At 42.4% G+C, this 18043-nt stretch overlaps 1 protein-coding gene across 5 annotated transcripts in view; it reads right to left on the bottom strand.

Annotated features, from left to right (window-relative positions):
- The window catches only part of LOC139370728 (SET domain containing 5), a 49626-nt gene that overhangs the window by 20692 nt on the left and 10891 nt on the right, over positions 1-18043 (bottom strand). For 3 of the 5 annotated variants that reach the window (XM_071110384.1, XM_071110386.1, XM_071110388.1), the window contains exons 2-4: positions 7277-7527; positions 1086-1188; positions 357-631 (exon numbers count right to left, since the gene is read on the bottom strand). In XM_071110384.1, the coding sequence (XP_070966485.1) occupies positions 357-631; positions 1086-1188; positions 7277-7347 (449 nt within the window). In that variant the 5' untranslated portion in view covers positions 7348-7527. The remainder of the gene's footprint in view (positions 1-356; positions 632-1085; positions 1189-7276; positions 7528-18043) is intronic. The other 2 variants (XM_071110385.1, XM_071110387.1) reach the window with 2 other exon arrangements.

Here is an 18043-nt window from a genome sequence, read left to right as displayed (position 1 = left end):
GGAAGGATATCCGAAACATTTGACCCAAGTTAAACATTTTAAAGGCAATGCTACCAAATACTAATTGAGTGTATGTAAACTTCTGACCCACTGGGAATGTGATGAAAGAAATAAAAGCTGAAATAAATCACTCTATTATGCAGACATTTCACATTCTTAAAATAACGTGGTGATCCTAACTGACCTAAGACAGGAAATGTTTACTAGGATTAAATGTTAGGAATTGTGAAAAACAAAGTTTAAATGTATTTGGCTAGGTGTATGTAAACTTACGACTTCAACTGTACACACGACATTCCACAGAGTGAGAAAAGGTTCTGAATACAGGGTACAAAATGGCTGCCGCCGGCTCTCACCTGCAGCTCTCGCACTTTATGAGGAAGCCATCCGGAGTCAGACTGCAGTGGCACCAGCTGGCCACGGCCCCTTCTTCCTCCGACGAGCTGTCGCTGTCAGCAGAGTTCTCCTCCTGGCGGCCGTTGTCATGGTAGCGGGAGGTAGGGCCGCGTGCCACGCCGTTGAGCTCCATGCGGGGGATGATGGTTTGGGAGAGCGGGGAGGCGGGTGGGGTGGGGGGAGGGGGCGCACCATAGTTGTGATCCTGACAACACACAACGGAAGACTGTTGCATCTTCAAACAATGGGTGTTCAGGTACAAACAAACAAACAAAAAAGAGGAAGGGGAAACGGAAAATGGAAGACGAATGAAAATGAGGGCAAACAAAAATGGTACGTGACAATACAGCATGTTAGCTAAAAACGCACGAGGGCGCTGCGAACGTGTTAATCAGCATTAGTGATTCATAGCATTGAAGCCTTGCGCCGACTTTTATTTTGCTACGTTTTGATACTTAGCATGTCGTGTGGGACTCTCCTTCCTCTCGGATGCAAGGCTACGCTTGCAACAGTACTGGCCTTACGCGCTCTTAGGCCGACACATTCGTTTAGGTTACTGACGAAAAGTCCATAAGGGACATCTTACAAAAAGATACTTGATCGGAATGTTGAGATCGTGAGATATGAGAGAGACTGGCCTATAAAATTGGCCGCATTGTGACAAAGGAAGAAAAGAGCTATGTACTCACAGTATATGGTAGTCCCCGATACCCATGACTCTGTGCACTCACACAGCTGTGGTTAGGGTAGTTTTTCTCATTCACGGCAGGGCTTGCTTCCACTGACTCAGGGCTGAGAGAGGGAGAGAGAATGAAAGCGTAAGCAGTAGAAACATGGACAGTAAAAGAGTAATGGTACAGACACAAGGAGAAATCTGACTGCTGATATGTACTTAGCACAGTTGGAGGCTGTTCCTCCTCTTGCAAAAACAAAGATGAACTAAATGCTTAACCAATAAATCATTTAATTCACTCTCCATTATCCCATACTGCCAGTTACAGTTCGCTTGCAAGCGTCGCCATTTAGCACAACACAGCTAGCTACTCCATCGACTCGACAGACAGGCAAGCTGCTTCATTCAAAAAAACAAATCCATTGTGATTTAATTATAATGTTGCTAACTACACCAGTTATCTATACTGAATGCAAATATAAAACACAACATGTAAAGTGTTGGTCCCCTGTTTCATGAGCTGAAATAAAAAGATCCCAGAAATGTTCCAAATGCACAAAAAGAGTATTTCTCTCAAATGTTGTCAACAAATGTGTGCTCATCCCTGTTACGGAGTATTTCTCCTTTGCCAAGATAATCCATCCACCTGACAGGTGTGGCATATCAAGCTGATTAAACAGCATGATCATTACACAGGTGCACCGCGTGCTGGGGACAATAAAGGCCAAACTAAAATGTGCAGTTTTGTCACACAAAACAAGGCCGCAGTTTCAAGTTGAGGGAACATGCAATTGGCATGCTGATTGCAGGAATGTCCACCAGAGTTGTTGCCAGAGAATTGAATGTTAATTTCTCTACCATAAGCCACCTCCAACATCGTTTTAGAGAATTTGGTAGTACGTCCAACTGGCCTCACAACCGCAGACCACGTGCAACCCCACCAGTCCAAGACCACATCTGGCTTCTTTACCTGCGGGATCATCTGAGAACAGCCACTCAGAGAGCTGATGAAACATAGGAGTATTTCTGTCTGTAATAAAGCCCTTTTGTGGGGGAAAACTCATTCCTGATTGTCTGGGCCTGGCTCCCCCGTGGGTGGGCCTATGCCCTCCCAGGTCCACCCATGGCTGCACCCTGCCCAGTCATGTGAAATCCATAGATTGGGGCCTAATGACTTTTTCAATTGACTGTTTTCCTTATATATGACCTGTAATTCAATAAAATGGATTCGTTGAAATTGTTGCATGTTGCGTTTATATTTTTGTTCAGTGTAAATAGCCAAGAAACACAAAGGACAGTTTCACGTCCGTACACTTTCATTTCTTGTAAATAAGTAACAGAGCAGCTTGCTAGTTAGCTTACATTAGCTCCAGCATGCACAAGCCAAACAAGCTACTGCCACCTTGTCGCCTGGAGTATTTAAATGAAGCAAAATCGGAGGCACAACTGTTCTGTGTGAACAACAAAAAGGTAACTGCCGACACTCTGGGCAGAGGTGCTAAGCACCTACCGGCAGTCAGATTTCTCGGTGTGTCTGACCCTTAAAAGAATATAAAACAAAAGTTGGAGAAATGTAGGAGTCAAAGATAAAACGAGATCCAGATATAGGGAAAGTTAGGAGATATAGAATGAAATATGGTATCTAGAAAGAGTAAACAAAACTACAGGGAAAGCCATTTTTCAACTACTAAGCAGCTAAGCTTGGTCATATTCATAACGCAACAGGAAAAAAAAAAAGAAAAAACAACCTAAACTTGCCAATAAGACATGCCCGTTGTAACTTATCGTCACAAAACGTTTTGGTATAGTTTGTCTTGATGACCCATGTTGGGGTGGGGGTCCTGCATTAACCTGCTTTACTTGTAAACAACTCTTAAGGTGATATCTCCTAGACCTGTTCTGTACACTAGATGGCGCCACAGCCCAAAACATCCTCAACAGCCAAGGGAAGTCTGGGTGAAAGATGACAATTCAGGAAATGGAATGTCAGCGGCCATGATGCGTGTTATGCAACTCCCCCGTTGCCCTTTAGCAGAGGTCTTGGAGGGAGGGGAGAAGAGAACCTTGTCTTTTTACCCAACAACTAACAGCCCTGGTACACGTAGCCCTGCCGAACAATATCAAATGTCAAAAGGCTACATGTCAAAACAAGAAAATACTACATCCCGGCTGGTGATTTTTCTAAATGTCGCCCATGTCTGCTTTTCTGTTTCTCATTGTTTTCATGCGAGGTGAAATCCCCCACCCTGCATGCCTTCCCCCGAGTCAGGTTGGGTTTCTTAGAAGGGAGATGTATGGGGGAGGGGAAGAGCCTGATCCAGCTACATTCCATAGAAGCTCAGTCATCTGGCTCACCTACAGGGTAGTAGGAGCACTGGGTTCAGGTTATTTTCCCTGTGCAGTCTAGAGCCATTTCCTCATACAGCACTCAGCAGAACAGCTGGCTCTTGTTCCAATACTTGTCTGATTTAACCTCAGTCCCCCTGAAGCTCTCTTGGTGGGGGGGTCATCACTGATCAGTTACAGGCTCTGTCCCAAATGGCACCCTATTCTCCATACATTTTTAGCAAATGGGGCGCCGACACTATGTGATGGGGTGGTTGAATGCAAGGCCTGACAAGGGAAGGAGGGTTCAGATCCTAATGGTCCCTCACACTGCCTTCTGCCCCATAGATAGAAAGTAGGGATGCACGATATATCGGTATCCGATGATATTAGCTGAAAATGTCAACATCGGGGTCGGCCCGATGTCAAAGCTGGCGTGCTCCACGTCAACAACAAAAAAATGCGCTACACGTGCAACACAGTATTCCTAATCTATACCACGATGTATGCTGTGTGGATCGAGCAATCAACAAATCGAGCAGTTATTTGAAAGAGCAAAAAAAAAAAATCAGTAAGACAACTCAAAAGGCGAAATCGATTAACGCCAAGATAAATGGCATTCATCTGTCGTGGGTGATGTTGGCTTTCGCCGACTGGTCGAGCACCGGTACACATGTTGCCCTAACGGAGTTACACAGTAATAGTGTCACTGCTATTGGCTTCACAACATACTATGGAACACCTTTGGGTCTTTGCGTGTCAAAAAAGACAAGTCAGATAACACTATTTGACACGTTAAATAAGCTATTAAATTTGACACGTCAAATAACAGATTATAGAATGTTGTGTGTTCTGAATTTGCATGTGCAAGTCAAAACGCCACCACTCCTATCAGTAGCACTTGTCAAAGCTGTACAAAAAAAGTCTGCAAACAAGCAGACACCGGCCACGAACGACGCATTTACAATACCACGTTGGCAATGAAGAAGCATCATTTGTTTGACCACAACTTATGGAGTAGCTAGCTTTAGCTTGGTACCTAGCTAGCACCAATACAACCAGCCTGAAAACAATGACCAGTAGAAACTGCAGTCATTTTCATTATTCTTTGCAACGATTTAGGAATCCTTGTAAGTATTACGTAGGTGACCACTTGTTGTTCGCCTATTGAAATTGGACTTCAAATAAATAGCCAGCCAGCTACTTTACTGTTTTGACCAAAGCTAACGTTATAAGCAGCCAGCTAGCTTCATCTGGCTAGTGAGGCTCGACCGGACCGGGTTGTGTGTTGTGAAGCTAGCCACAATAAGGATTAGGCACAATAGTGGAATTTGCGGTTTGCCTTCAAAATAAAAAAATACCTATTTTAAAGTGATGCAGAAGGTTACAATTGGTGGAATAATGCCATATTTAGACTAGATAATGTTAAACAAGGTTGGAATGGGAAGCAATGAAATGGAGTCAGTCTACTCGGTGACACCCACAGAACACAACTGTTAAGAGTTTACGCAAATATTAGTGTTGTAGCTCTTATCACGGGACTCACCTCCCCAGTCAGCCTATTGTGTGTATTGACATTCATATTGCACTGTACAGCCAGCCGTACCTAAGGATTGGGGATCAATGAAATGGGTTATCAGTCTACTCAATACCAAAGATAATTTTTCGCAACGTCCTCCTCAGAAAGACTCAAACATCCATGCAGTATTGTTTTTCCTCTGGAATAGTGTTCAATACACAGGTTGATAATAAATGTGGCTCAGTTCAGTTGTTTCAGAGTCCAGCAATAAGAGCTACAAAGTTACTGTTTTCTGGGTGTCACTGAGTAGACTGATACCCCAGGTCATTGATCCACAGTTAAGGCTGTATGGTGAAATAAGTATGCCCTAAACGCAATTCTAAAGTATAATACATCCAGTGTGATTTCAGATTTGTCAAATTAACAAATTGCCCAACCTCATTTAGCATGATCTATTCAATTATGGCATAATTCTACTATTTGCATTCATTTGCATCACTGTCAATTACATTTATTTTGAAGGCTACCCGCAAAGTCCACTATTGTGGCTAATCCTTATTGTGGCTAGCTTCACATAGATGGTTCTGACCCCATTTTAGATGACACCTAGCTATATAGTTAGCTAGCTACTGAAACAGATGTCATTTTGCTATGTTTTTGGGGATGAACATTGCTTGCATTTTTTTATGACCAGCACTGTAGGTGCCCGAGACAACTTTACTAGCATCAAAGCATACGTAATCGATGAAACGTAACACATGAAATACGAGTGAGTGTAATAACTACGTAAAAAATGAATGAACACGTTAAATTATTATGTGACGTGCAGTCATTTTCAGGTCCTGATTGGTCAACAAGCTCATTTGACATGTCAAAGACTTATCTGACAAAGACCCAAACGACAATCCATAGTATGAGAAATCGTGGTTGAGAATGAAACAAATTAACAACGAAACAGCACAGCAAGTTAAAGAAATAGGTTTTGATGATGTTTTACTGGTAAATGGGGACATATTGTAAAGCCAACAAAATAACTTTTTGGTCAGTGTGGTGTGTATAACCTTTATTTAACTAGGCAAGTCAGTTAAGAACAAATTCTTATTTACAATGACGGCCTACCCCAGCCAAACCCGGGCCAATTGTGCGCCGCCCTATGGGACTCCCAATCACGGCCGGATGTGATACAGCCTGGATTTGAACCATGGACTGTAGTGACGCCTCTTGCACTGAGATGAAGTGCCTTAGACCGCGTGTGTTACCTATTTAACTGTAATAGAATGCTTAAAATTCTAAATATCGGTATAGTTTTTTTTGGCAAGGAAAATATAGGATATCGGTCAAAAATTTTATATTGGTGCATCACTAATAGAAAGGCATCCGGTAGTACTCCTGTATTCTGTCTAGGCTTGGGCGGTATACGGAAATAACCACGGGATGGGTTTTCAATACCATTAAAACAATTTAAAACGTTTTTGAATAAAATGTGAATATTTGTAGCTACTTAAATACCTGCTGTCAACTTGAACAATACGTTAGCAGATAAAGAAGATCATTCTTCATTTCACCTGAAACATTTTTCATTATGAAGTTTACTGGTACTCCCTAGTCACGTGGCGTTTGTTTACAAGCACACAACGACGAGAGCACGCGCTTGGTTATCTAGTTACAGTATGGAATTCACAACTAAATGTTTGGAAGCTGGATATCTTTTAACTATTAAGTTCACAGTCTAAAATGTGCTGAATGCTCAGCAGTTGTGTATTAGGTTTGCTAATTTATTAACTTGTTAGCTTGATTTGGAAGAAGCTTCGCTTGCTGTGTAATATTTGTTTGGTGCGTGCAGCAAACTGAGAAGTACTTTTGAGTTACTTATATAAATTTGAGCAGGGATGTATGTTTGTCCTGCAAATAATTTAGCTCAGACACTGTATAAAATGTTCACAATGCACTTGTTAGCATTCTCTATGGGATATTACATGGAATTGTTAGTATTGCGATCCTATGGATTAAAAAGGCTCAGTGGGGTTTGAAAAGAGCACCCCGTGTTCAGTGCTATTATTACCGAATATCCTGGTATGGCACACGGTCGGTATGAAAGTATGACAATCGGGATACCGCCCAAGCATAATTCTGTCTGTGGTGGGCCCCAGCTTCCTGGTCTAGGTTGGAAGGCCTTCACTGTGACCTACACTTTCCAGCTCTCCTGGTCACTTCCTGATTCTGACCACAGTGGAAACACAGCAACAGCTAGTTTAGAAAAATGTTGAACTGCTGCACATGGCTTGTTGGGTAGTGAAAAAAAGAGGACACGCACACAAACCCTAGCATCCCTATCCTCAACCCCCCCCCTCTGTGGTACTCACTCTGATCCAGCAGCCATATCTGAGTAGGACGTTTCTGGTGTAGTGACTCCCAGCGCGATTACTATGCTCATGACGTCCAGCACAGCGGCACGCAGGGAGGAGGGGGGGGAGAGAAGGAGGGGGAGGGTGGGATGGGACAGGGGGGAGGAGGAGAGGGGGGGGGGATCACGGGGTCTGAACTGTAGTGACAGACCACTCCAGGGGTGGGGTGCCGCAGAGCCGCAGCCGACGGCTCACGGACATGGGGAGACCTGGGGAGAGAGCGAGAGGACAGGTCAGGAGTGAGACAAACGCGCACCCCAAACACGTCCACCAGCGAGCGCGTGCGCACACACACGCCCACAAAAGGAAACAAGTGAAGTCAACAAAAGACACTTCTGATCCCATGAACTTGAGTTGGGTATAGCCTAAAATACAGGTAGAACAATAAAAATATAATCTGTATATTCTAGATTATATATTTCTATGGGTACAACACCAATATACGGACAAGCATAAAACTGGGTCTCCCGCTGCTGTTAATACACAATTGAACCATTTCATTTGGATTCTCAATGAACTAATCGTGAGTCATACAATTTTAGAGGTCATTCTAAATCGATACAACAAGCCTAAAAGAAAGGCTACAGAAGTTGTCACATACACCGGATAGGTGCAGTGAAATGTTTTGCAGGGTCAGCCATTGTATATGGCGTCCCTGGGGCAAATTAGGTTTATGTGCCTTGCTCAAGGGCAAGTCGACAGATTTCACCTTGTCGGCTCCGGTATTCGAAGAAGCGACCTTTCAGTTACTGGCCCAGCAGCAATACTCTGTCTTACCTAAAAGCCAAATGCAAAACAAGGGGAAAACTGCTGCAGCCCCATGTTCTGTAAGTGTGTGTGAACAATGAACTTGATTGAGTTTCAATACCATGGGTCGATGGCATTGGCATGTTCGTCAGAGAGGACGTTGTAATGAGATGAGAATCAAACACTACTGTCATGATTTAAAGGGATGGATTCCAGACAGGCTACTTTAGGAATTGTTCTGAATGGACGTATAGAGATTCGGCGAACTCACACGCGCACACCCCAGTGTCTAGGCCTAAATCCTAGACAAGTTGGAGAATAGGCCTAATGTTTATAGGGTGTTTCCACACCAGTGTGGACAGGGAATATTTTTGGTATCTCAGATTCTGCTCTGAAATTTTCACAAAGAAAATTAAATTGGGAGAAGGGATGTTTATCAATACGTTGTGTCAAATTAACAATGCGCCAATCCTCTCCAAACTGGGATGGTATAAATTGATACAGAATAATTTCTTAATTTATAGACTAATCAACGCTGATCAGGCCCGGTCCTGGCCGATATGCCGCCCTAGCCGAGACAAAATTGCCACCCTCCTATCCCCGCAAAGTAGAATAGTAGCCTAGGCTATACATAGTGTAGGCCCACAATGCATCTTTATGAATGCCCATGTGGTAGCCTGCCGTTTGTCATTTCTTTCATAAATTTGTGAACGCGTGTATTAGTCATTTACTGCTCTCATTCTCGGGGTGGAAACGTTGTTTGCAGAGTTCACAACCTGCTACACTTGTGAGAAATGAGTTTGGGTTCATAACAAACCATCATTTGTGTGTTCCATGTGAGCATCTGTCTGGTTTCTCTGTCCTGTTGAATGTTGATGGCGCGTGCGCTTGAGCACGCATAGAAGTACCTTGCCTGCTTCTCGCAAATGTCAAATATAGGAAAGTGCCCATTTGGGGGATGTCTGATTGTCTTAACTCACCATGTCCACCAATAACAAGCTGGGCTTCTCAGTAATTTTTCCCTTCACCTCAAAGTATATCAAGTAAGTCTTTTTAGAAATATATATATATATATAATATATTTTACATCCATTCAAATGATAATACTTCCTCACATTATTTGAAAAATCTTTCCAACACTCCCCCTCGATAATCAGCGTTGCTGATAAATAGGTTATGGGCATATTGCATGTATTTGTTTCCAATTTAAATGATTGTATATTTCATCTTCACATTATAGCATAGCTGTACCCCACATACTTTCCTTGTCAAATCATTATCTTATAGCCCACTTTCGGAAAGCCTAGGTTTTTTTAAATACGTTTTAAGGAAAGGAGAAATATGTGCTTGTGTCTGGCGTATGCTCGTAGCTTTGATTGATGGGTGCTTTTACTGGGGTGTGCGCGTGCGAGTTCGCCGAATCTCTATACGTCCATTCAGAACAATTCCTAAAGTAGCCTGTCTGGAATCCATCCCTTTAAATCATGACAGTAGTGTTTGATTCTCATCTCATTACAACGTCCTCTCTGACGAACATGCCAATGCCATCGAATGACCACAGCAACAGGGTGTGACGTAATGCGAATATTTTGCGGGACAAAGTGGGAGAGAACCCACCAGACTTCGTTTGAATGGTATTGTGCGTCGAAATCGGATCTGTATGAAAAACAATTATGCAGAACGGGTAAGCATATCTTTATTTTGACTCTTAATATAAAAATGCGACAGATCCTCTCCAACCTGGCATATCTTAATATTTACAAGTAATAACCTGAATGGTAATAACAAAGTGTAATGGCTTTTCTCCAACTAGGTTTTATTAAGAAGCATATCCAACAAGTGTACAGAATTGTGACCTTCCCTTTTTTGACCGCCGGTTATGTCGGTGACTTTGTACATTGGCCTGGCCAATTATCATAAGCTCAAATTCCAAAACAGTCACATCCCTAGCACCACCAACACAGTGAATGGGAAAATGGATTCAAACGGAACTCTTTGCTGGTGATTTGCAATCTTAGATGAGGGCTATGATTGGTTAATTACATATATCAATTTCTTTTAATAAAATGTGTCATATTTTCAAAAGTACCAGAGAGCCCACCCTTAAAACATGACGTACGTGTAGAGTATTAAAGGGTAGGAAGCATGAGTTTACTCAAACTAGGGCTTCTGCCCCGCCACCCAAAAAACTCTTAGTGGAACAAGAGCATTCTTTCGACCAATCGATTGGTTGACATTTTTAAACGTTTATTTATCCCTATATAGACACATCCTATGTGTTTTAATCAATTCAACTATATGCACTGAGCTTGTCTGACGCCTTAAGCAAACTGTTTGACGAAATAATTGACACAAATGACTAGATGGAGGCTGGTCCTGGCTCAGACTTGCTGCGCTGGGTGTGACTGTAACTAGCATCCGTTGTCTCTCGCTCTACTCCCTGCTGCAGCGACCACCACAGAACATCAAAAGTGTGTATAGCGCTGTCCGTGTTGCTGAAGCTTTAACATAATTACAGCCATTTCTGACTTAAGTTGTTACCAAAACACCTCATTTGTTTAGGAAAAACATTTCCTATTCCCTTGCATTTGGAAAGCATTCAGACCACTTGATTTTTCCCACTGTTACATTACAGCTTTATTCTAAAAGGTTATTACATTATTTTTGTCCCCTCAATCTACACACAATACCCCATAATGACAAAGCAAAAACAAGTTAGAATTTTTTAGCAAATACATGAAAAAAATAAAACAAGTATTCAGACCCTTTACTCCGTACTTTGTTGAAGAATCTATGGCAGCGATTACAGCCCTGAGTCTTCTTGGGTATGACGCTACAAACTTGGCACACCTCTATTTGGAGCGTTTCTCCCATTCTTCTCTGCAGATCCTCACAAGCTGTGTCAGGTTGGATGGGGAGCGTCTCTTCAGAGATGTACGAGAGGGTTCAAGTCTGGCCTCTGGCTAGGGCACTCAAGGACATTGAGACTTGTCCCGAAGCCCCCTCCTGCGTTATCTTGACTGTGTGCTTAGGGTCGTTGTACTGTTGGAAGGTGAACTTTTGCCCAAGTCTGAGGTCCAGAGCACTCTGGAGCAGGTTTTCATCAAGGATCTCTGTACTTTTCTCCAATCCTGACTAGTCTCCCATTCCCTGAAAAACATCCCCACAGCATGATGCTGCCACCACCATGCTTCACCGTAGGGATGGTGCCATGTTTCCTCCAGACGTGAAGCTTGGCATTCAGGCCAAAGATCTCAATCTTGATTTCATCAGACCAGAGAATCTTGTTTCTCATGGTCTGAGTCTTTTGGCAAACTCCAAGCGGCCTGTCATGTGCCTTTTACTGCAGAGTGGCTTCCGTCTGGCCACTCTACCATAAAGACATAATAGTTGGAGTACTGCAGAGATGATTGTCCTTCTGGAAGTTTCTCTCAACTCCACAGAGGAACTCTGCAGCTCTGTCAGAGTGACCATCACCTCCCTGACCAGGGCCCTTTTCCCCCCCGATTGCTCAGTTTGGCCGGGCGGCCAGCTCTAGGAAGTCTTGGTGGTTCCAAACTCCTTCCACTGTGTTCTTGGGAACCTTCAAAAGCTGCAGAGTTTTTTTGGTACCCTTCCCCAGATCTGTGCCTCGACACAAACTTGTCTCGAAGCTCTACGGACAATTCCGTCGACCTCATGGCTTGGTTTTTGCTGACATGCACGGTCAGCTGTGGGACCTTATATAGACAGGTGTGCCTTTTCAAATCATGTCCAATATATTTAAAAAATTTACCACAGGTGGACTCTACATAAATTAGTCATACCAAAAAGTCAAGTTTTTTTGTAAAGCCTTTATTACAGCAAAGACTAAAAAGTCACATTAATTTGTGAACGCAATTTCCGAATTGGAATGGTTGTCCTATTTATTGTTAACGATAATTATTCAATGTTTGCTTTGTTATTTTATTTTAAAACTAAAATGCTTGATTGACTTTCAAATCATGAATGACTCGTATGCTATGAAAGACCTGAACAAATAAATGATTGATTGATATGGTAGCTTATATAAAAAAAATATTGAAATAGGCCTTAGTAAGTTACGGTTTTATGACTAAACGGGATGCGCTCTTAGGCCTACAGCTCGATGGTGGTTATACAAGCCTGCTATACGAAGCCTACTAATGATAATGAAATACATTATTATTATATAAAGGAAAAATTAGGGGTTTTATAATTAAGGTCTTAAAAGTCCAGCTTGTGAAATGCAGCTGGCAGGCCTGAGGTGATTTACAATCTGACAAGAAAGGTCTACGAAAGTGCAAACCCGTGCCATTGGTAGGTTATAAATCAATGAAACGTATATTTTAACCATTTCACATGACAAAATTTAAGAAGTTTAACTCTTCATAGGAAAGACAACATAATGATGTGTCAAGATTTAGTAGAGGTAAGGGAGGAATGAGTCCAGCTAGCTCAAATAAACAAGGGAATGAAATGGGTGTATCAATCCTTGAGTCTAGGGGGGTTAGAGGTATACACTGAGTCTACAAGACATTCAGAACACCTGCTCTTTACATGACCAGGTGAATCCAAGTGAAAGCCATGATCCCGTATTGATTTCACTTGTTAAATCCACTTAAAAATCAGTGTAGATGAATGGGAGGAGACAGGTTAAAAATATATATATTTTTAAGACTTGAGAAAATTGAGACATGGATTATGTATGTGGCATTCAGAGGGTGAACGGGAAAGACCAAAAAATATAAGTCCCTTTGAACAGGGTAAGGTAGTAGGTGCCAAGAGCACCGGTTTGTGTCAAGAACTAATGCTGCTGGGCTTTTCATGCGCAACAGTTTCCTGTGTGTATCAAGAATTATCCACTACCCAAAGGACATCCAGCCAACTTGACAACTGTGGGCAGCATTGGAGTCAACATGGACCAGCATCCATGTGGAACGCTTTCGAAACCTTGTAGAGTCCAAGCACTGATGAATTCAGGCTGTTCTGAGGGCAAAAGCGGGGGTTGCAGCTTAATTAGGAAGGTGTTCATAATATTTGGTAAACTCAGTGTATATACAAGCAGTTTGTGAGACTGGTAACGGATAAAGACTGACTGATGCTGTTGAAATGCAGTTCTTGAGGAGAAACGACCACACTGGATTTGTGTACATCTCGCCAGCCAAGGACGACAAGGCTTGGGTGGCTGCAGGTCAAGTTGCCCATTCCCGGTCTCCTTTTGAGGACAACAAGGGGAGGAGATACCATTTCATAGAGTCTTTGCGGGCAGATTATAGGGTGAGAGATTAATACAAAGCATGAGCTAATAAAATTAAAAATGAAAGCACTGAATTGAGTTTTTGTATGTTTATTCAGTTACTCAGGTGGATTGCTAATAATAATTTAATATAAAACATTTGTCATTGATGACCTAGAATGAAATGACGAAAACGTTGTACATTTTTGAAACGGAGTGCAGTGTCATCTTTTGGGACCGTGTCACATCCATAACGCAGAATGTCACATCCATAACGCAGAATGTCACATCCATAACGCAGAATGTCACATCCATAACGCAGAATGTCACATCCATAACAACATTCTCCTCTAGTGTTACGAAATGTAAAATATTTCTATAATAATTGGAGGTATGCAGCAGTAATTTGCAATGAAAACAGAGATTTTCAAATAAAGCACATTTGTGCATTTCTGGTTGTTAAGACGGGACCCACGAGCGCCCTTTGAAAGCCTATGCAATAACTATTCAAGATACTGGAGATTTCTTGGTTCTTTGGAGGTGCACTGCATTTTCAAATTATACAAGTATTATAATTAAGTTTGGTGAAGAAATAATTAATATACAAAAACACTCCTTTTACAGAGTCACAACCATAACGAATGTCATATCCATACCGGTAAATTTCTCTCTAAAGTATATGACAATTGCTGCATTTTCATTGTGGTTGTTTTAGTGTAGCCAAGCCTTACTTTCAAAGTGGCTATTCAGAGAATTGAGATTCGGACATTTGCCGTTGTGTCCCTTCTCGCAAAGATGCATGTCCATTTCTGTCACATCCATAACGAAAGTTTTGCTGTTCCGTTACAGAATAACACTGAAGTGTATACACTTCCCCTATAGGGTTCTGCAAATCTACACATTCACATTTTCATTAATGCCTGATAAGTCAATTCTGTGAAACATTTTGTTTCTCATTTTGAGTGCAAATGCCATCTACATCACACTGGAATTTGTCTGCACAGGGTCTTGCAGGCAGAATGTATAGGTACAAATGTAAAAAGCATATCGAACATCCTTCTTCCCAATTAAGTTTCTATGTGAGAAATGCCAGAGCAATCTCAGTTTGTTCTGGCAATAGCAATGTCAATGTCAACTAACGTCAGATATTTCACAGCTTCATAGCAAAAGAGTGTTTCATACTCAAATCAGGAAGTGTCCATTTCAAGTACCTTTCTATGGCATTTGTTGCCACCCCCCCCCCCACACACACAGTTACGCATCCACATGTAACTAGTGCATGGTACGGCACAAGGGGCCACGTCAAAGAGCCACCTATAATACCTCACATTACACAAACACTATGCTGAGTCATGCTGTCATCCATGACATGGGGTTGTGTGCAGGCCAGGTTGGCGGCACTGCTCCACCTAGATCGGACTTGCAATGGCAATGACAGTCAGGGACGGACTTGCCGCATCCCAAATACAGTGCACTATTTTTGACCAGAGCCCTACAGGTTACTGTCTGACTGTACGCTCTGGATAAGGAGGCCCAGATAGAGCTCCTGCTGTAGGGGCGGGGTGGTGGTGACTGAGGAATCTGTTTGTTTTTCTCCACATTGGAAAGCACTACTGGCCTTGGGCAGTGGAAGCCTTTGTATGGAAGGGAATGTCTGCATCCCAAATAGTACCCTATTCCTTATTTAGTGCACTACATTTTACTTTCCACTCACCAGGAACAGTACCAAGGACAACCAGCGGGGGCAGTGTTTGCCCAGACAGACATTACTAGGGGGTGAGTCATCCAGAATTAGGCTGGGCAGCCGGTCATGTGATCCACACTCCACGACTACGCAGACGCTGGAACACTGACCCACACTCCCCCCGTCTCATCCGCCCAGCCACCTCGCAGGATAGCCAGGAAGCAGTGCAGACTGTGGCTGCAGAAAGAAGCAGCAGCCCTGGGAGCGTGTGAACCCAGCAGCAGCAGCAGAGAGAGAGAGAGAGGATTTGGCTTAGAGCAAGGTCACCTTAAGGCCACCCACACGCACTGACTGACTCTCACACAGACATGAACGCATTCAAAACATGCACATGTGTACACACAGTCACAAGGTGTGGCTTTTAAGGCTTCCAACAAAATAATTATTCCGCACTACACAGACCTTGATCCACCCTTGTATAAAGCTCAAGTCATTGTTCAACTGTAGTGTATCCAGTAATGGGTAGCCTAGTAAAAGTACTGAGATGCATGGCATTTCTGAACTGGGCCCTTAGCTACGTTTAAAGCTAGCTTGCATGTGTTCCCAGTGCCTAGTTACCAGCATCTAGCCACAACAATGGGTTAGCTAATGGCCTAGCTGCCTCCACTAACGTCAAGGTCGGCTAACTCTGCTGCCCAAAGTTTCTTTCTAGGTGGACAGCGATAGCGGTCTCTTGATTAGAGTGGAACTTGCTGACGGAAATCCATAGACGACCGTGGAATGGTTTGGTCCTAGAAATGTTTTCTAAAACATGTTATATGTTGTTGTAGATTCAAACCTAGGTGTTAGGTTTGATATGAAGGAATAATATACATAGAGTTTTAGGTACAGATCAACATGCCAATTTTTACACTTCCCGAGTTGAATTCCTCTTTAAATGTGAGGGACCATTTAGTAACTTTTCTTTGAGATAAAATGCTCATCTATAACAAAGTAGACTATAGTCAGAAAAGCCCAGCCGTATATACAGTACCAGTCAAAGGTTGGCACACCTACTCATTCAAGTCATTGAATGAGTCTTTATTTGGACAATTTTCTACATTGAAGAATAATAGAAGACATCAAAACTATGAAATATGTAGTAACCAAAAAATAAAAAAATAAGTGTTAAACTAATCAAAAAATATGTTATAGTTGAGATTCTTCAAAGTAGCCACCCTTTGCCTTGATGAAAACTTTGCACACTCCTGGCATTCTCTCGACCAGCTTCATGAGGTAGTCACCTGGAATAAATCTAAACAGGTGTGCCTTGTTAAAAAAGTGAATTTGTGGAATTTCTTTCCTTAATGCGTTTGAACAAATAATTTGTGTTGTGACAAGGTAGGGGTGGTATACAGAAGATAGCCCTATTTGGTAAAAGATCAATTCCATAAGAACAGCTCAAATAAGCAAAGAGAAACGACAGTTCATTACTTTAAGACATGAAGGTCAGTCAATAGGGAAAATTTGAAATATATTGAAAGTTTCTTCAAAGTGAGGTCGCAAAAACCATCAAGCACTATGAAACTGGCTCTCATGAGGACCGCCATAGGAAAGGAAGACCCAGAGTTACCTCTGCTGCAGAGGATATGTTCATTAGAGTTCAAGTAACATACGCATCAACTGTTCAGAAGAGACTACGTGAATCAGGCATTCATGGTCGAAATGCTGCAAAGAAACTACTACTAAAAGGACACCAATAATAAGAAGAAACTTGCTTGGGCCAAGAAACACAAGCAATGGACATTAGACCGGTGAAAATCTGTCCATTGGTCTGATTAGTCCAAATTTTAGATTTTTGGTTCCAACCGCCTTGTATTTGTGAGACGCAGAGTAGGTGAACGCATGAACTCCGCATGTGTGGTTCCCACTGTGAAGAATGTAGGAGGTGTGATGTGTGGGTGTGCTTTTCTGGTGACACCGTCTGATTTATTTAGAATTCAAGGCACACTTAACCAGCATGGCTAACACAGCAGCAATATTCTATCTGGTTTGCTCTTAGTGGGACTATCATTTGTTTTTCAACAGGACAATGAGACAAAACACACCTCCAGGCAGTATAAGGGCTATTTGACCAAGGAGGAGAGTGATGGAGTGCTGCATCAGATGACCTAGTCTTCACAATCACCCGACCTCAAACCAGTTGAGATGTTTTGGGATGAGTTGGACCGCAGAGTGAAGGAAAAGCAGCCAACAGGTCCTCAGCATATGTGGGAACTCCTTCAAGACTGTTGGAAAAGCATTCCAGGTGAGAAAATGGTTGAGAGAATGCCAAGAGAGTGCAAAGCTGTCATCAAGGCAATGGGTGGCTACTTTGAAGAAACTCAAATATAAAGTATATTTTGATTTGTTTAAGCCTTTTTTGGTTACTACATGGTTCCATGTGTTATTTAATAGTTTTGATGTCTTCAATATTATTCTACAATGTAGAAAATATAAAAAATTTTAAGTAAAAAAAAAACACTTGAATGAGCAGGTGGGCAAACATTTGATCTGTACATATTTTATACATTGGTTTTCACGAAATTGGGGAATTACCAATTGCAATCTAATTACAATTACAACCCACCCGGGTAACCGGGAAACAAGCCACACCAATGTTTAGGAGGAAACACCAACCGATGACCTAAGTCAGCCTGCTGGCGCCTAGCCAGCCACAAGGAGTCGCTAGAGCGCAATGAGCCACGCAGAGCTCCCCCGGGAAAAACCCTCCCCTAACCCGGACGACGCTGGGCCAGGGTTGTAACTTGTGACAGACTTATGTATGTATTTGTATTTCTGTAAAAAAGTACACACCATCATTTCCCTGTTTTGCCAGGTCACCTTTGTAAAACAGGTTTCTAACCTCAAATGGTTCTTACCTGGTAAAATCAAATCTACGACCACCGTGCCATAGAGAGAAGTGCTTATTAAAAACAACTTGACTGTTAGAAGCGAGAGAGCTGTACTATTTATTTGGACAGAAATAGCCGGTTCCCTGTGAGGCCTCAAAGGGAGTTCACGATTGGGCCTTGTTCCA

This window comes from Oncorhynchus clarkii, chromosome 17 (assembly GCF_045791955.1).
Source record: "Oncorhynchus clarkii lewisi isolate Uvic-CL-2024 chromosome 17, UVic_Ocla_1.0, whole genome shotgun sequence".
In the NCBI taxonomy this organism is placed as follows: Eukaryota; Metazoa; Chordata; class Actinopteri; order Salmoniformes; family Salmonidae; genus Oncorhynchus; species Oncorhynchus clarkii.
Note: the sequence above shows the minus strand (reverse complement) of the source record. Positions and strands in the feature narration are given on the sequence as shown.